Below are 20457 nucleotides of genomic sequence, written 5' to 3' on the forward strand. Positions count from 1 at the left end.
CACACAAGTTTCAGATCATTATTTATTATATTAGACAAGGACAACTTGAGTAAATACAAAATACAGCTTTAAATGACAATGAAGGGAAAAAAGTTATCCAAACATACCTGGCCCTGTGTGAAAAACTAACTGGTTGTGTCACCCTATTAAGAGAAGAGAGCCCCACATTTCTTTAATTCAGTCATATTGGAGGGCCATACCAAAGCATTGATTAGGTGACGGCTAAACCTTCATTTTGTTTTTGTTTTTTTGAGACATTCAGAGGTGGACTGTCTTGCTGCATAGGCCAGATGTTCCTTGAGGTTTAGGCAATGAACTGATGGTTGGACATTCTCAGTCAGGATTTTCTGGTAGAGAGCAGGATTCATGGTTCCATCAATTACAGCAAGACTTCCTGAAGCAGCAAAGCAGCCCCAGACCATCACACTACCACCATCATTTTGTTGGTATAATGTTTTTTTTATGAAATGCTGTGTTCATTTTCCACCAGATGAGTCAAACCTTCGGAAAAATTCAACTTTTGTTGCATCAGTCTAAAGAATATTTTCCAACAAGCCCTGGGGATCATCAAGATGTTTTTGACAAATGTGACACGAGGCTCTGGGTCCTTTTAGGTCCTGTTTTTCTTCTTCGAACTCTCCCATTGATGCCATTTTTGGAGTCATTTTGGTCAGCTGGTCACTCCTGGGCAGATTCACCATTGTTCCAAATTTTCTCCATTTGCAGATAATGGCTCACACCATGGTTCACTGGCGTTCCAGGCCTGTAACCCCTTTCCAGACTGATAGATGTCAATGACTTTCTTTCTCATCTATTCTTGAGTTTCTTTAGCTCATGGCATGATGTCTTGCTTCTTGAGATCCTTTAGCCTACTTCACTTTGGTTTGGCTTTGTTTTAGTGGCTTTAGTTAGGATAGCAGGAAAAGGAGCTCACTGCCATAAAATTGTGTGTGTACCACCTGAAGAATGCCTATAGTCCTGTCTGTTCTTTTATTTAAGCGCCTTGTGCTCTCAGTGTTGAAGATCTGAGAATGTGCTTTTGGCTGGCAGCATGCAAGCTGTGTCTTTGTTGCACACTCATACACATTTATGCTCACACACACACACACACACACACTCATCCAATCCCCACGCTCCCATTTTGTTTTTTGGGTCGCACTCATCTGCAGCCTTATTACCCAGAGTCCTCTGCGGCAGCCCGATCGGGGCTCTGCTGCTGGAGTATTCTGTTAGTCACATCAGCACCCAGCACACGCTCAGCCCAGCTCAGATCATCAGGAATTTCACCGATGGAAAACCTGCTCGGAATTCAGAAGAAGCCTGTGCATATATCTAATTGTGATGGAGTTTTCCACCTTGGCTCAACTGCTCTTTTTTTCTCTGCTTAGTCGCAGGATGAAATGCTCTTTCATCTCAGCAAATTAACTGAAGAAATTAAACTGAAAAAAAAAGTCAGTTTTGCATGTCTGAATCAGGATTGTTGCATTGCCTGCTCCCATAGTAAAACACCTATACTATCTTCCAATCACCGTGACTATTTGAGTCTTCAGTAGACTCATTTACCAATCATTATAGTGGCTATTTCTAATTTAAGATACAGTACAGTGGCCATCACGGTGTGCAAGTCAGTCATTATAATAAAGTGATATCATCTGCACAATGTTTGAACATCTGTTGAGTGGAAATGCCCAAGGCCCTTTTTTTAGTAATAAGCCATTTAACAGCTGCTTAATTGGTGTATGAATCAGCAACTCAGATCTGCATTTACACTGCTCTACCATTATTTTTACATTTTTATGCCTCTGAGAAACTTAAATGCTGAATGAGAACAGCATGTCAACAGTTATGTTTCCATGTTGCAAAATTCTTGGGAACAAATTAGAAACGAATGTGACCGCATGAGCGCCACATGATGCTACAGATGATGCTTTCGCTGAACTTTAAACACCACTGTATACACTGCATCTCTCTTTTGGGGGGTGGTGGGGTTGTTTAATGGCGCCATTAAATGTTTGCCGGGCTGTCCAAACTCCTTTAAAAAAAAACAACAACAAAAAAAAAGCCAGCACTTGAGCTAGCGAGGAATCTGATTTCAAGTTAAATACATATTGGTTGGTTGATTCCCTGCAAAGAACTGACAGGCTATTTTACAACCAGGCATTAATTTGTTGAGTCAACCAGCATCAGAACAGAAGAGTTGGCACAGCGGGGCCTGTATTTTCACGACTGCTTGAAGTCGGTGAGACGTAGAATGATACTAGACATGCTTATTAGGATGTTTTCAACTCTTGCTTCCCTGTTGCATCAGCTGCAGGAAGCAAACACGTTTTTTTTCCTTGAATGCCAAGTTTATTTCACAGCCCAGTCTGGATGATCTTGGGGCTGCAGCGCTTCCTTGTTGATTCCTTTTAGATAAACTGTGTAACCAGTTTGTAAGTTGCCTTGCTTTACAGTGCTAATCAAATTACACCCACAGGCAAATTGTTTATATGGGCAATATCAGAAGTATCACTGTGCTTATGAATGCAACTTTTATGGGTTTTTTACACAGTAATAGAGACACACACACACACACAATCACACACACCCATCCCAGATGGAATAGCCTCTTCATCAGCAGAGAGAAAGGGGGGTGGAAACAGCAAATGCTGTTTAAAGGAGGCAGTTTCAAGATGCCCATGGACCTGAGGAGTTTTATTTCTTTTATGTCACCTTATTCATATGTGCATCTACATGCAAACATCTGTACATGTGTGTGCATTTAGTGCATTAGCATGTTACTCATTTGTATTACGTGTTTCCATGTTTCCCAGTGTCCTAGTTTCTTTTTTCTTTTTGCAAGAGAAAGCATTTTTAGCAGGTGAACAGGTGAGCTTCTGACTGCATGCACCTGAAAGAACACCGGCGCTGTCTTGATTTAGCTCAGTCTATCCTCTGCTGTCCGCTTTAGTAAACAACTGTTGGAACAGCGTTACATCTCTAATTCTGACACCAGCATTTAGTTGAGACCAAAAAAAACAAACAAAAAACAGTGTGACAAGGTATACTATTGTTCATGCTAAATTATTTACTGAGACACAAGCTTCTGTAAACTTCAGTACCAATTAATCTGAAGAACCTCTTTTGTGTGAGAGCTTAATCGTTTGCTAATTAGCGTCCTTGCTAACAGACACTCTCAGTGGAAATATACGATTACATAGCCCATCGACAGGCTCAGTAAACAAAGGCTGTTTGCCAAAATACCAAGGCAGTTGGTGTAAAGCCGGGGAGGGGAAAATATATCACTTGCGTGTGTGTAGCCTAATACTATTTATGTGACATACACGAGGCAAACAAAGTGTGCCTCGGAGTATCGAGAGAGAAAAAGAAATGGGCGGATTTTGGATTTACCCCGTAGATTACGGTGATTTTGACTGTATTTTCTTTTTTTGTAAGTGAATATGCTGACTTGCTTATAAATGACTTGAAGATGCAAAGCTAATAAAGAGGGCCTATTAGGTGGACTAAGAAACATCATTTAAGGAGGAGTAGAGAGGAAGAAAACAGATGATAAAAACAGGAGAGAAGTTTTTTATAGTGAGTCACAATCTTTATGGCATAGAGACCTTTTAGAAAAATGTGGGCGCCAAACTTCTCTGGTGGTTTTGTTTAAAATAACTGTTCAAGGCCAAAAGAAGCTCACAGTTTTCACATAAAAAGCAAACATCAGTGAGAAGTCTCAACAACTAAATACTAATTTGTCCAATAAAATTTTTCTTCTCTCCCATCCCAGCAGTCCTCTCACAAGCAACTTTTCTTATGGCCTTTTGTAAGAAGGTGCAACCAATTTGGAAACTACTGGACCTCACTGCCTAACTATATGTAACTACCCTAAATGGTTAAAAATAGGGGGTCACACCTTTTAATCTTTGAACTCACATGTTTTTAGTCCGGGTGCCACAGGTGTATAAAATCCAGCACCTAGTCATGCAGCCTGCCTTTACAAAAATCTTTGAAAATATATGGGTTGCTCTAAAAGGCTCATTAAATTCAAGCAGTACGGTACTGTAGTAGGATGTCACTGTAGCAGTAAGTTAGTTCATTGAATTTCGTCATATCCAGATATTCCACAATCAGCTGTAAGTAGCTCTGTTTCAAAGTAGAAGCATTTATGAACGAGAAACTACAAAAACTCAGTTACAAAGTGTCAGACCAAACAAAGTTGCAAAGAGGGGATCACTGAGTGGTGAGGCACATAGTGTGGTCTGCTCAGTCAGTAACCGTAGAGCTCCAAACCTCCTCTGGCATTAACATCAGCAAAAACACTGTGCGCTGGGAGCTTCGTGGTATGTTTCCATGACCAGACAGCTCCTGTACGTGTAATGTGTAGGTGAACCAGGACTATTGTACATATAGTGTCATATTAAAAGCTCAAACTTTAACTGATTAGTAATTTCTTTTTCAATATTGTAAAAAAAAAAAGAAAAAAGTAAAAGTTCTGTTGTATTTTGGTTATATTCCAGTGGAACAGATAGTAATAGTTAAATGTAAATTTCTATTAAATGTGAGTTTATGTTTTTTCTATAGACAATAACAGATATGTGATTTTCAGCCATTTTTCACAATTAATTATTGTACGAATTGTATTAACTGTGAGTCAGTTTTGGAAGCTGGGAATCGAAATACGAGAACTGCTGCTGGATTCTCAAAGCATTGAACCTCTATCGCACCAAACCCCTACGGCCCAACCAGGTCTCATGGGTTAGGGTTTGGCCACTGACTGGGTAGGACCCAGGTAACCCTGTCCCAGACAGGGTACACTGGACCCATGATTTTTTTTCTCAACATAGGGGTTTTCTGAATCACTACCAGATTGACCCAGACAACATAGTTCCTGGGATTACTAGAGCTTGGTCATTCCCGAGGGATGACCGAGCTCCTCACTCTGCTCCTCCTCATCAAAAGGGGCCAATTGAGGTGGTTCAGGTATTTGACTAGGATGCCTCCTGGATGCCTCCAAGGTCAAATTCTACTAGGAGGAGGCCTTGGGGAAGACTCTCTCTATATATCTCTTGGCTAGCTTAGGAATGACATGGTATTCTACCAGATGAGCTGGAGAAGGTAGCTGGGGTGAGGAAAGTATGGGCTTCTCTGCTCATACTGCTGCCCCCTCAACCTTAACCGGGATGAGCATTAGAAAATGGATGGATGGATGGATGGATGGATGGATGGATGGATGGATGGATGGATGGATGGATGGATGGATGGATGGATGGATGGATGGTCAATTAGTGTATCTTACTGGATAAAACAGAAAAAGTTTAACTTTGAGGAAATAGTTTGCATTTGAAAAAGGTGATAAATCTCACTCTATCGCAAAATGCCATCAAAATAGTATGGTATTGCGATAATGTCATATTGTGGGGTAATTCCCACCTTTTACTTTTTATCCTATCACGTCTTTATAGGAATTAGCTGAATTTGAGCTGACTAGCTGATCAGTCTGCAGCCTCTTGTACAGTGAAGGATATCATAACGTACCCCACCTTAGGCTTTCTGAAAGATTTAGGATCTGGCATAGTTAGAAAAGAGACAATGTACCAGAAAAACCTGATAAAGAACTGGCACTTTGTGCTCAGTGCATACAGTCAGTCTCTACCTACATACCTACCTGCTTCTCACACAGAAACATGACAACAAATGGGTTAACCTTTGTTAACCTTTCCATTATCTGTTTTTCTCTCTCTCCCTCTTTCCTGCTTCCTCTATATTTTCCTTGTTCTTTCTCTACTCCTTCCTGCTCCTCCATCCTCTGGAACACATGGTTATCGCCTGTGAGTGGTTGTCATGGTGATCGACCCCGAGGGACTCATCCCAAAACCAAAAGTTCTGCTTGTCTGAAATAGAACCGCCTCTCTCCAGGGGGAACGGGGGTTTATTTGGCACATGGAGGGGGGAAGTGGGGAAACAGGGAGAGAGAGGGAGAGAGAGAGAGAGAGAAAGAGAGAGAGTGAGATTTCAGTTAAGAGATGAGAGCGTGAGGACAAGAGGGTGAGATAGAGAGAACCGGAGAGAGTGAGGCAGCATGCATCCATTCCAACTGGGTCACATCACGGGAGCATTGCGTAAGCATAAACACTGCTGCCCCTGTGCTACGCCCCCAGTGCGCACACACATACACACACGCATGCACACACACGCATGCACAGTCTGTGTTTTTCCAGAGCTTACTACTGTCTGGGAATCAGCTTTCTATAGTGCCTTTTATACCAAGATGTAGCCTGTCTTTTTTTTTCTTCAGAGTGCTTTGACTCAGTGGATTTGTGATAAGTATATTGTGACAGTGGACTGAACCTTCTTCTCTGTTAGCTTCCAAGCCGGTCATAGCAGCATGACATAGCACTTCTTCCCTGCTGCATTTTCCAGCCACACTCATACATACAGTGTTTCTATCACTGATTCTCACTCAGCTACTATCATGCACTGTATATACTACATGCTTCTTTGTGTTGTGTGTGAGCTTCAGCAGGAGAACGTTGTTGCAAAATCAACCCAGCAAGCTGCTAACTTACCTGAAGTGAGAGTTGCAGGCTTTGACCACAGAAAGGCACTTACTTTCTGTGAACATCCATCCATCCATCCTTTTTTCTTAACTGTTTAACCATCTTAAAGTTACAAGGGTGCTATAGCTTATCCAAGCTGTCACAGAGCAAGAGGACATACCTGATGTGAAGTAAAAGGAACTGAGAATGATATGTAAGCATGAAAGTGTGCTTTTGAGACACTGGATAGTAAATGTATCCAAACCTGTGTTTCCTTGGGTTCCACTTTTGATCAAACTCACATACATTATGTAGCAGGAATTCCTACAGGTGGTCCTACAAAGTTTAAATCTCATCACCCTCGCTGTCTTTCAGCAGATGTGACATTAGCGTTTCAGCGGATTTCCCGAACATTTCCTCTTGGTGTTGCAGCTGCACTGTAGCAGCACTACATATGATGTATGTACAGGAAGGCTTATAAAGCAACCACATCTTCTAAAAGAATGTGTTGTTTTCTCTCTCTCTCTGTAGAGCCCGACTGTTCCCGACATGCTCCGCTTCCCACATGTTTGGATGTCTTCACACCTATGTAAATAAACACCAATGGAAAAGCAGTTATTTGCTGGAGCTGTTTGTGCAGTGAGCTGCGTGTGCGTCGGTAGAGGGTGTGATTGTCTATAAAAGGAGCATCCAAAGCCAGTTGTTTAAAAATCCTAGTTGGACTGTTTCAAATCCCCCCTCCTCTTCTCAGTTTGCACTAAGCAAGAGGATATGTGTGTGTGTGAGTGTTTGTGTGTGTCGAGACTACATGTCAGGAGAGCCTTTCCAATCAGTGGAATGGGAAGGGGATAGATGCTGACAGACAGACAAACAGACTTCAGACAGGCAGGGAGACAGAAGGATAGACGGTAGAGCGCAGAAAGAAAAAGAGAGATATATGGAGAGAAAGAGGAGGTGGGTGGAGTTACTCTGAAAGGGGGCGTGGACACACAGCTGTCACTCACTGGCGGTAGCCATGGAGAACGGGCGGTCCTGAACAGCAGGACATCCAATGGGAGACGACGCTGCTTGTGTCACCATGGTGACGGGGCTGTGCCCAGGGAGGTTGTGATGGGTTGACAGGTGCGTGACAATCGGAGCTCTCTGCAAGCATGTACGCCAAAGGCAAGAGTAGCAACGTGCCGTCCGACAGCCAAGCCAGAGAAAAGTAAGTTTTATTTATGGGGGAGGAAACCGCGGCTGTGAGGGAAGTTCACGAGCGGCCGGGGGCAGTCACACACAGAGCTGCGGGAGGGGAGGGCGCAAGGCGATACACTCAGCGGCGTGGGGCTCTCAGCTCAGCGCTGTGCACGGCTCAGAAAGTTGACTGCTTTGGGTTTTCTTTGAGAAAAGACAGACATTTTATCTGCCGGTTGTAAATGTTGTTAAGCGGGAAAGGTTCAGTTTTACCAAGCTTGTTTCACCTTCCCAGAATTTTAATTCCAATGCGCTTTTTAAAAAAAATAAAAAATTACGAATCCAGCAAACACCTTCCTTCCTTCTGTAAATGTTTTGGCGTCTTGAGCATGTTGATTGTTTGATTTCATTCTCATTTTGTTCATTCTTTTTTCTTCAGTCATTATTAGTTTTGGCTGGTGTATGCTTTTCACACACGCGGTAAGGATCGAACAGCTTAGAGAGAAACTAGATGTTCAAGGTCTGGTGTCGGCGGCAGCAGCTGAAAAGTCCGCGCATTTGACCGCTCGAAAACTGCTGTGTTTGGAGCGTGTTGCTTTGCACAGAGGCTGCCTTGCTTCAGATGCCGTGTTCCGCGGGTCCGGTCCTGCTACAAGCTGCCCCAGATGGGGCTTGTGAAAACGGACAGTCACGCTGTCGTCGCGCTTGGGGAGACGGAGACGGTCGATCCGGTTATTTTAAAGTAGTTGGCCACGTACTGTGGGTGTCCAGCAAATTTGTGTTGACATATCAGCTGTTTTTTTGTTTTGGTTTGTTTTGGGGGTTTTTTTATAATAGAAATGCTTGTCATGGCTGTACTGTCTGTGTGTCTTGTCCACTGATACGGGAGTGGAGGGCTTTTTTTTCTACCCTCCTGATTAAACAACAGCTTTTTTTTTTTTTTAACATTCTACAGTAAGGTCAGTTGCAGTGGCTCCATGTGTTTTACGAATTTATCTAACCAGCAAATGATCCCTGGTTCGATCCCAAGAGGAGACACAAATCTCTTGGGGCTTGCTTCAGGAAGGGCGTCCGGCATAAAAATCAAATATGCGGTGCTACCCGCTGTGGCGACCCCATGTGAATAAGAGAGCAGTCGAAACTAGCTTTCTTTCTTTCTTTCTTGTAAGGTCAGTTGTGAAGGTGGACATGTTAGTGACATAAAATAGAGGCTGTGTTAATATAAACTGTGGTTGATATCCTCTCTTTTTTTTTTTTTGATGCATGGGAACTAACAGGATATTCCCACACCTGATGCACTGGGTCAGGAGCATGTCTTTATTCAGCTTCACTGGCCAGGCTTCCTGCAGACAGGGTGATCACAGTTGTAGCCTGTGCTCTCCCTGTCTGCAGGGACAGCTTATTGCCACCTGTGAGAGTAGGGCAAAGTTATAGTGCAGATATTGTCTCTATCGTCTCACTTTGACTGCCAGATACTGCAACTCGTTTATTGTGTCTTTTAAATCCAGTTCGCCTACATTGGTCAACAGCGTGATTGAGTGTTCATCCCTTGAGCCCCATTCTTTATTCCGAATCGATATGAAAGGACTGAAAAGTGAGACTCTTATCGCTGCCTTATCGCGTGCACTGACTCAGAGGCTCCGATGGAGAGCTTCCTCCAGGCCTGGGAGATACTGTGTGTGAAAACATGCATGCATCTGTGTGCGTTCGTGTGTGTGTCTGTGTGTGTCTTGGCATAAGATTTTGAAGTGGTTCTGCAGTCTCCTGTGATGAAGTTCACTTTTGCAAGCTGCTGCTAAAGGTACATCAGCACAAACAACAAAGAGTCAAAGCTATAATGAGGAGACACACTAACTTTATGTGACTAAATGTTTACATCAAAGTCGATTTATTTAATGGAACTGAGCCATCTACCTAGCGTATTGTTTAAATTGCATACACGAGTTAGAGGTGAACTCAAAGGGAACTTCTTACTTTTCCTGGTTAATTCAGACTTCTTTGCTTTTGCAGATCATTTCGTTATCTGTGTTTACACTTCGACGCAAGATTGATGTTCCACTGGGCATTACAGCCAAGGCCATGTCGACAAAAGAAGGGAACGCGTGTCAGGAAAACGCTAGATGAAAAGGCAGTGGAAGGCAACAAAATCGAGGAAGCCAAAAGTTTCATTTGTCTCTTAACAAGCAGCCTTGTTTATCAGTGGTGTGTATCAGAGGAGCAGGCCCGGCGCTGCCGAGTCTTCAGTTGTTTCTCATTTCTGCAGCGCAGCAGGGGATCAGAGAGTGGGAGAGACAGAGGGTAACAACAGATTGAGGAGAAAAGGAAGGAGGAGGGGAGAGAGCAGGACTGAGGGAATTTGCTGGATCATTAGTTTACAGTGTTGTAGTATTGACCTCAGAATGGACCCCTGCAGACACGGGGCCCTGGCGTCTCGCCCATGTAGATACAGAGAAGCTCTAAATACAACTGACCTCTGAGGATTTTATGTTTGTGTGTGTGTGTGTGTGTGTGATAAACATCTGAAACATGTAGTATGTCCTTGCTAGAGATGCATTTTGGGAATATGCTTTTTTTTCTATCTCATGTGTCCACACCATAAAAATTCAGTTCATTTCAATTTTATTTATATAGTGCTAAATCACAGCAAAAGTCACCTGAAGGTGCTTTATATTGCAAAAAACTGTGGACCCCAAAATAATAGTGAGAAAACCCCAACAGCCAGATCACCTGCCTATGAACAAACACTTGGCGACAGTGGGAAAGAAAAACTCCCTTTTAACAGGTAGAAACCCCTGGCAGAACCAGGCTTAGGGATGTGCAGGTATCTGATGTAAATGGTAGGAGCTGAAGAGAGCGAAATAATCCATAAAATTTTATATTTCACTACAAACACAGATGTCACGCTTGAATTTAAAATCTTATTCAACTTTCTCTATACAGTGTAACTAAGCTGCAAGATCATTTACAGTATTGTAGTGGGAATTGTCTCTTGTATGGAGACACAGATTTTTTTTTTTTCATTTTTTTCTTTCTTATTTGCATATATTACATGGCAAACATTAAGAAACACCCACTGCACAAAACATTTGAAGCACATTTTGCTGAAGGTAGGGGGAAAGCTGTTATCACTTATTAATTTCCTTTATATAATTTGTACCTTTCATGCTGGAGGACATGCAGATAAAGAGAAGCAGATGAGCGAGAAAAGGAAACGTTTTAAAGTATTGTTCTTTCCCAATCACAAGAAATAACAATAATAATCAAAAACATATTGTCTTACTCGCCAATTATGGTGTCACCGCATGCTGATTATTCAAGTTGGATGTGCCGCACAGTGTCTGGAACATATCTGCTTCTGAGAAAGGCGCAGAGACACATGGGCTCAGGAAGGATAGCTGAGATTTTGTTTGTGAGGCTCAAAGCCCCCAAAAGAAAGACATTTGAAATATTCAGGTGTGCAAAAACAGTAGCCCAAGTTGCAGACCACTTGCAGCAAGGTGTGTCTGGATGATGCTGATTAAAACTTAAAAATATAATCCTGACGCATGCATTTTTAAAGAGAGTTTTTTGTATTTATACCCTACGTCCGCGAATATCTGAGAATAGGCTGTCTTTATGCCTTTGCACCAGCAATGAACACTTTGTCTGGCTTTTAAGACAGCAACACTGCTCTGGTCTCTCTTCTCTCTCTGTGTGCTACCTGTGTTATGGTCTGCGCTTGATTTTGATTCAGAGTGACAGTACACGACCACTGACTGTGTACTGCAGTTGTTCAACGAGTGTAGGTTTCAGTCGCTGGCAGTTAGAGGACACATTCCACATAGTTCTGGGATTGTGGTCCTGACTGAGTTGCATTGCAGCACATAGTACAAATTCCTTTTCTCCTTTTTTCTGAGTGAGTATTGAGTCATGGAACAAACTCTGCCTCAAATGCTCACAGATGCTTGTTTTGTCCATTTTTCCAGTGCTCACAGCTCTATAAATTGCTTTTCAGGTGTTTCCTAAAGATCATGTAAAGTCAGGGTTTAAAAAACAAAACAAACAACCTATAGCATAGGAATGTGTAACTAGTATAGGTATGTGCCATTTCATTCAGTCTGGTTCAGGTACCAAGCATCAGTCTTGGTGCAGACTTAAGCATTTTCTGGTCTTGTAAGGATCATCATTCCACACACATAAGTGTACACACACACATACACACACACAGCTACTTCTAAACCGAGACACCTCAAAATCCTGCCAGGAGGCTGCCAATGCAGCATTGCGCAGACTGAGGCAAAGCAGTGCATGCTGGGAGTGTTTATCCGACAGAAGCAATTCAGGCTGCCACTCTGGCTCTGACAGTGAGTCGCATTACAGTGGAACTACAATAAAAATAGCTGTATCTCTCTCCCAGATGCACTCACGCACCGCAAGCTCACAATGCATTGGATAAACTGTGCAGGGAATCACATTTTCCCCATGCCAGCTGCCACCTGATGAATGTAATTGATGAGGGGGGTTTTTTTGTTTTGTTTGTTTTGTTCACTAGATTTCGTCGTCCTTGAGCAATGATATAGGTGCAATCATTAGAACAAAGAGGAAACCTATTTGTTATGGCAGGAGCAAAAGAATGTAGCCCGAGGGTAAACATATGTTGCTGGTCAGCTTGGATGGTAAAATGAGAGGTTAAGTATGGGAAATAAGCATAAAAACGTGAATGCTGGAAGAGTTTAAAATTTGAAATAAACTCCACAGCTAAGCGGTAAAAAAATGAAAAGGGACGGACGGATGAAAGAAAGATTAAAGAGGTTTTTCTTTTCTTTCTTTCACTGAGGTCAGACGAGGTCAGGTGATGTCCTACAGGACCGCATGGTCTAATGCTCTGTAATGGCTCTGTGTCGAACCTCCCCACTCTATACACACATCCCACTCTCCATGGATCACTTACATTGGTAAGTGGCCACACCTGGTTCTGTTGGCTCAACTCCCATGCATAAGCCCCATACATAAGATCCACGTGGTAGGCCTCAGCATGAGCTTTTCCTTTTGTTTAAGTGGATAAAGAACAATATAAATGTGCGTAATTACGTGTCTGTGTATCTGTATTGATCTTTGCTGTTCTGGTCAACAGAGAGGATGCTACATGTGTTAGCCTGCAATCCCATCTGAGCTGTCTGCGCACAGCACTTTTCCCCATATGTTTCATCCCTCAAAATCAACCTCCATCTGTCTGTCACGCTGCCAGTGTGGATGTGAACTACAACATCCAGTGATCATTACACAGCTAATAGCCTTGCCAGCTCTCAAGGGATGCCTTGAGAACAACTGTTAGAACACGGAGAACTGTCACCGCTCTCTGTCGTCGGCGTTCGCCAACACTGACTGTCAGTGAAAGATAGCAACTTAAAACTGCTTCCAGTGTAATCGCCACAGTGTTTTTAGATTAGCATCAGTCTGGGATTACAAGAAAACCAGAGAAGAAATGCAGCTCTGGTATATTTTCTTTCTGGGGTATACAGAGCTGTCTTCAAATGAAAGTGATAATGACAGTTTGACAAGGCTCTGATAGAAAACACTTTTTAACCTGCTGAACACATAGAAGGCTGTTAAAAGTCCTCTTTTATCTGCTGGCATCCCTCCTAGTTTCTCTCTTATCCCTTCTGCCAGAGATGTAACTTGCCACAGAACTGCTATCAAAGCGGCGGCCTCTTATTGAGCTGTATGAGGCAGAAGGGAAACGGCCTCTGATCGACGCAGGGAGGAAAAAAAGGTCTGATGTGTCAATCAACACACAGGACCCTGAAGAAGGCATCCTCACAGGACGCCTTGGGGTCCTTGGGAAGGATCGACGTGACAAAAGGCCTCAGCCGGCATCAGATAGCATGTGGGAAAGAAGGAGAAAAGAACAGAAGAGGGCATGGCATCCTGAATTTCTTTTATCGCTTCCCAAAAAATAGGCTAAGGATGAGAGAGTTTATCACCTTGTGCTGGTCCCTTAGGACCCCATGGGTGTCCCTGAGTGCTTTTGTTTTAATTAGAAACACATTATCACATCATTTCTCTTCTCTTCTCTTCTTCTCTTCTCTTCTCTTCTCTTTTCTTTTCTTCTCTCATTTGACTCTTTAAGTTAGAGCTGCTGTGCTGCTCGTGGTTTTAAAGCTGTGCACAAATGCCCAGTTTTAAAGGTGTTTCGTCTCTCAGGCAGCGTTTAAATCTTTTCTCATGGCATTTGATGTTGTTTTGTCATGAAATTACCCAGACTAACTTAAAAAACATGTTCTGGCCAGATCTTCCACCTTAAGGTATGATGAGACACAAAAGAGAAATGAGGGAGGCAGGGGATTTCATAGTCCGCCTTGATGACCTTGAATGGGATCCACTATCAGCACTGTCTGGCTTTGTTAGGTGATATTGGCCGTAGCTCTCGTGGTTTATGTCAGGAAGTTTCTTTGTGTTGCCCCTGGTGACACCAAACATGCACAGCTTTGCTCCAAACCACAGCACAGTCAGGGATGCTCTCCCTCAAAGCATTTCTGTGACTGGAGAGCTCCAGGCAAAAGTAAACTCCATTAATGGAAACACGCACAGACTCGGACCAAGAGTGCTTTTAGATGATCTAAAGCGTGTTTTGTTTTGTTTTTTGTCAGTTTAAAGCAGTATTTTCATATTGCACTCATTAATTTCTTTTTAAATCGGCGTGCATTTAAAATATCACGCTTACATTTACAAAAACTCTTCCCTTAGCCGGTATAACTTGCATTGCTGTAGTAAGCACCGTAGTGTAACTGCAGATGCTGCTCTGCCTACCCCCCCCCCCCAACCCCAGCCTGCTGAGTATAGTGGAGGTTGGTTGGAGGCCTCTCTGCTGATATTCGTCCATCATTGATATGCAAGCTGCATCGCACAGGCACTAGCGCAAGGTTAAGCATGCGTGACGACCAGGCTTCGGAACTGCTTCAGACACTCTCTCTGTATCCCTCTCTCGCTTCTGCACCCACATGCAAAAACACATTATTTTTCTTTGCTTCCTCACTACCTTGCCCTTATTTCTCCTCTGTCTCTTTCTCACTTGTCCCTGCTAATTTCTGAGAAGTAAACCACGTAGTTGTCCACTTTTATTTTAGATGTATCGTCTTTAGATGACAACCTGTCTGCCCACTGATCCCTGCAAAGTCCATGGTGACACCTCATTTCTCCCCAGTGAAATCCAAGACGGAATATCCTCGTGTTTAGGATTTAAATCGCTCACATAGACGTCTTGACTTTTTAAAGTCTACTTAATGCCAATTTCTACCATTGAAGAGCAGGAAGGACAAAAGAGTGAGACCAGGTGGGCAACAGGGAAGCAGCGGGATTCACCAACTCTGATCCAGTGCTAGCTACACGTGAATTAGTTGGAAATATTGTGTACAAAAAGTGTGTTTTAAAAAAATATTTTCTTAGTGTGTGTGTGTGTGTTTTTTAATTATCGTAATTTTGCAGACACTTTGGTGCATACATTTTCTGCAAATTTTTGCAACCTCATGTTACCGAAAGCATTCCTCTGAATGGTTAGTCATTTATTTCTACTTCCTCCAGAGCCTTCATACAGGCCTTAATAGCTTCACATTTCTCCCCAAATTGCTTCAGATTGCCTTCATCTGTATCAGCTTTTTTCAATCTCATCTCAAAGCTTTGTTGTTCAAAAGAACAGAGGCCTATTAGAGTCCCGTAGACAGGAATTCAAATCCTATAAGATTAGAGTGGTGCAGTCCTCCCAGTCATCTCCTTCTCCCTCTGTTTTTAATTGTCGTTGATTGTGGAATGCTGTATTGTGCGAGTCGAACAAAGATTGTGTGCCACCGGACGATGTGTGGAGCTAGCAGGAGAGGAGCGTGTCCCATGCCGTCGCATTCCAGGTCCTGTGTGCTGCTGAATGACAGACCGAGCTCAGTAGAGGGAATGGCAGTGGATACATGCCACAGTGTCAGTGTGTTTGGGCAAGAGTGTGTGCATGCAGAAGAAAGCAAGAGAGAAAAATGCTGTATTGGGTCAACAATAAAGAAATTGTTCACAGCAGTCTAAACACATTATGTCTAAACAACTAAATGCTGTCTGAAGAATGGATGTCCACCCAGAAATAAAATAGGACAAATGAAGAAAAACCATATTTCTTGTGTCAGGACTAACTACCTCTATGGTGGAAAACAAACCCCATCCCATTTCTTCTTTTTAATTCTTATTAGTGAAGACTTTTTACTAAGGATTTTTTACTCTTTATTTCTTAAATATACTTTTATTATTAGGAATGAATTTCAAAGCAAAACTGAATTTCCTTCAACAGAAAAAGCAAATTCATATTGAATATGTACTGCTCCTTAAACACCATAATGATTTGTTTAAATAAATACTACATTTATTTTTTAGAAAATCACCTTTTGAACTTTCTTATTGGTACTAGTATTGGTTTATTGGTGGGTAAAATGAAGGCATAAAGTAGGGGTAGTAAAACCATAACTCCGGTCCTCCTAATCCAATGACTTGGATGAATTTGCTCCACTTGTTGAATGGCTCAGTTGCCTCTGTGTGAACGCCACCTCTCTCCCATACCTTATATTTATCAGTTGCACTTCCAGTCGTGGTGGAAAAGCGATTTCCTTTTTTATTCTTGCATAATGTTGCTTTAACTCTTGTCTTCCCAGTAAACTCTTGAGAACAGACTTTTAAAAAGAAAGCAGTGATTAAGTGAGTATGATCACTAAGTGTCGCCATCAAAGTTCCCTCTGTAAACAGCAGTTTAATATTCCGGGGTTTATGGCTGTATTGCATTCAAGATTTACTGTAATAGCTTGTAGAGAAAGTTGAACAAGGAAAACTCTCCTAAAAATCATTGGTGTTCTTTCAGCTGTGAAATTAAACAAACTCCCCACGAGAGGTGACTCAATCTGAACAAATCAAAGCCAATGAAATGGAACTCAAATTAAGAAAGTGATGGATTTGCCTACCCCATTATTTGATTTATCCACTTTACATGTTCTGCAAACAAATTACAGTTGCAGGAGGGGGAAAAAACCTCACTGGCTGAAACTTATGTGTAAATGACAGATTTTCACATGAAGGACACAACAGAAATTTTTGCTCACTTGCACTGTTGGTAAACAGTGAGTTACTCATCACGCTCTCTCGCCATCTCCCTCTGTTTTCTCCCCTCTCTGATAAGCTGGCATTTCCTGTTATCTCAGCCCTGGGCATTGTTGTCTGCTCTGTGATACAGTAGAGTCTCTGCACTGCTGACAGAACAAGAGCTGTTTCACTTTGTCTGATTGTGCTTGTATACGGCAGGGAGCAATGCTTCCTTTTTACATTTCTGTTCAAGTCTTAATTGCAAACCCCCCCGCTGCCTCCCGCATGGCGTTTTTTTTTCTCCTCGGTTAGACGGCGTTCTGTCTCTCGACTGTTTCTCATGTGATCGTAACTGCCTTTGGGTGTAGCCTTTTGAGGACACAGTGTGTTCTGTCCTTAGAGCACAGGGTGGGGATTCACAACTGCAGCTGCATTATGGTTAGAGTATCTTGATTAGTTGGCTTTTATCATTGTCTGCCTGTAGCTTAGCTTATTTCGTGAGCTGACGCTATTCTTGTGTTAGTCATATCCCATTTCAGTGCACTGTAGTTCCCAAACTGTGGAATTTTTCAGCTTTTCTAAATGGAATATTTTGGGCCTTTTAGAGATATGTTAATAAAACCGTTTTACACATAGATTGCAGAGCGATCTGTAATTAGAATTCAGCCGGGAAACTAAAACTTAGACTTGTCTTTCCTCAGCATTTATGAAATAATTTATAACTCAAACATAATAAGCTGTGCTTTTTTAATATTTGTTGTTCAAGCAGCTATTTTACAGCATTTATTTTCACCTTGTATTGGAGTATCCCAAGGGAGGTTGCGGGAGGAGAGGATTCTGGGATTTCTAGTTAATGAAAGGTAAACACAGAGTCTACACTGAGGTGAGCCAAGAATGCAGGACTCTTCCTCTCTGTCAGGATATGAGCTTCGTTCTTTTGACTTTAACACATGATATCTCACCTTTGGCAATTTCTCATCTTTGCTGGAGCAAGGTTTCAGTGAAAACTACTTTATGATTTACAGTCAAGAAGAGTTTTCACCTTTAACTTTTCTGCTATAAAGATGATATTTGATGACCTTCCTTGTACCCTTAAGACATGGGTTGATGACCATTAGAATAGTTTCTGGGTTTTTCAGAGGGTAGCTGCTTAGACAGAGACCACCCTCACTAACTTCTGAGGCACAGCCATTCATTTTGTTCTATAAGCCAGCCTGAAATATGACACAAAATGCTCAGTTTGGAAAAGAGTTTCCTCCTTTGTAGACTTTCAAGGGGTAAAGAGTTAACGTTCAAACTATGTAACCCTTCATCTTAGTGGTTTATCAGCTAATTGCGAAATTGCTGGTCAACCTGTAACAGCTAGCATCATTCATCTCAACCATTCTTAACCAGCACTGGCTGCAGTGTTTTGTTTTTTGGGGTCTTTTTTTTTGCCAAGCCAGTTATAGAGCATTTAGGCTTGTCGCTGAGCCAAAACTTCACCAAGGGCTTTACTATGTGATGTGGAACGAGAGGGATAAAGGCTACGACAAACATTTGCTCTGTAAAGCAGCATGTGAGACCATCTCGGTGCAGACGAAACGCTGAAGACGAGCAGATAAAACACAGTTTATTTTACTACAAGTGTCTTTCCTCAGGCTGTTTCCATGCTGATTTATAACACGTGTTTTGTTAATCTTCAAAGATGTAGTGAACTTTTCCCCCCCGCTCCTCCCAAACTCTCAGCTACACGCCAAACCTGCAGCTGAAGTAAGCCCGCGCGGAGACGAGTCGGCATCAGAGAGAATATACTTTATACAAATATCTCTATTCAAGTGCTCGGAGCCATTAGAGAGATCCCAGGGGACATGGTGGAAGGGTAATGGAGAATATAGATTTAACTTGTGACCATCAGCAAAAATGCCAATTAGAAATGCATCAGTGAGCGCCGGCGATAGAGCCACAGCACACTGCCAGTTGGGGATTAATTTAAGGCATGTATTTCGCTAAGATGTTGCAAGAAGTTAAAGGATCTAATGAAAGTCTTTGAACAGTTATGTCAAGTAATAAATCATCACCGGTGATGAAATTTTTCTTCTCTACAGTGACGCAAACTTATCCACACGCAAGTGTTCATTGTATTTTTGCCAGTCTTTGGCTTAAATAACAATAAAAGCCTCTCAAAGGCATTACGGCCAATTAGAATCTGTGTTTAAACATGAAAAGGCGAAAAAATGCCTTATTTAGTGAATTTGGCAAATTCAGTAGATTCAGCGCGTGCTCTCAAGCTCATTTGAGTCACATTTGGTTCCCCTTTTACAAATCCTGTGTTACGGTGAGCGACAGCAACACGGCTGCTCATAATGTTGTCCTCTTCGGTTTTGCTCACTGGCTGCAGCATCACTCCTCTTCTGCTCAGTCCTGACCTCCCCCCACAGCTCCTTTCATTAATCATTTACTCTCTCCATCTCTCTTTCTCTTTCAGCCTCCCTCTTCTTCAGTCTCATTTGTCTCTCTCTTCCTCTCTGCCCCCTGGATCTCCTGTTGCTGCTAATCTTTATCTATTTATCTTTCTCTCCATCCCTCCATCTTTATCTCCCTTTTGACTGGTAAATTACCAATCTTTGTCCACTCTCAGTGCTGTCGGGGTGCATCATTGCCTCTCCCTTCTGTAATCTTCCCTTTCTGGAATTTTCTGCCTGACTTTTTGATCCTGTATGAATTTGTGCTCTGAGAATAGCTTATATTAACATGTGCTGTAGGCGGCGCACAACACTTTCAAGCGATTTATTTACTCGCACCTATAGCTGTCAAACTCCCCCCGCACAGATTCATTAAAACTATACCTTTACCTAATGAAAACGCTTCACAGATAAGTCTACCGGAACCTGATTTTTCCATTTAAAGTGATTTGGCCGTGATCCCAGTGTGGTACCTTTCCCAGACAAGGTGTGTGCATAAATAGTCCCGTGTTAATGATATTCTTTGGTGTATAAAGACTCTATAAGCCCCATGGTTGTTTGGACTCTTGTTTTTTTTCCTTCTCTCTGTTGTTTTCCTGAAGCTCTGCGTATAAGATGAATAATTCAGCATTGTAATGGGTCTATATTTGTCGTTGTTTATCTTGCCTCTGTGCCCCCACCACCCTCATCGCTGCCCCACCACCATCTCTCTCCAAGCTTTCACTTGTCTGTCTGTCTGTCTGGCGAGCGGAGCCGCTCTACCCGCAGAGGATGCTCCACTTTAATGAATGAAGTGAAGTCATTTAGCAGGGCTCTTAATGGCACATAAAGCCCCGCTGCTAGGCTTGATTAATCAGGGAAAGTGTTTGGCTGTCACACACAGGGCTGTCCTCAGCAGGGGCAGCAGCTTGATCGCCGCGCTCCCTTTTATGGCGGGGTCCCTCTCTGTCCTCGCCAGATTCGTCAGGAGCCCGAGCTGCCAGAGCCTCACAGAGGCTTGATTTGGAGAGATGGATCGCGTAGCATTCAGTGTAGGCTCGGCGCGACGGAGACGATAACGCTGACGATCATACCTCTAACTCAAAGACAGGTGTCTGTGATTTGTGTTGCCATTGTGGCCCAGCGCTGTGTGTTGGGGTGTGATATCACTGAGGATGCCTCAAGGATGTAAAGAAAATGGTGTAAAACATTGTGTGTTTTAGGTGGCTGGGTGATAATTAATAAAAAAGAAA

The 20457-nt window shown here is 42.6% G+C and overlaps 1 protein-coding gene across 1 annotated transcript in view; it reads left to right on the forward strand.

Annotated features, from left to right (window-relative positions):
- Positions 1-7386: 7386 nt before the first annotated feature.
- ssbp2a (single stranded DNA binding protein 2a) overlaps positions 7387-20457 on the forward strand; it is a 58073-nt gene continuing 45002 nt past the window's right edge. The window contains exon 1 of the mRNA XM_063489298.1: positions 7387-7728. Within this exon, the coding sequence (XP_063345368.1) occupies positions 7673-7728 (56 nt within the window). The 5' untranslated portion in view covers positions 7387-7672. The remainder of the gene's footprint in view (positions 7729-20457) is intronic.

This window comes from Pelmatolapia mariae, linkage group LG12, assembly GCF_036321145.2.
Source record: "Pelmatolapia mariae isolate MD_Pm_ZW linkage group LG12, Pm_UMD_F_2, whole genome shotgun sequence".
NCBI classification, from domain to species: domain Eukaryota; kingdom Metazoa; phylum Chordata; class Actinopteri; order Cichliformes; family Cichlidae; genus Pelmatolapia; species Pelmatolapia mariae.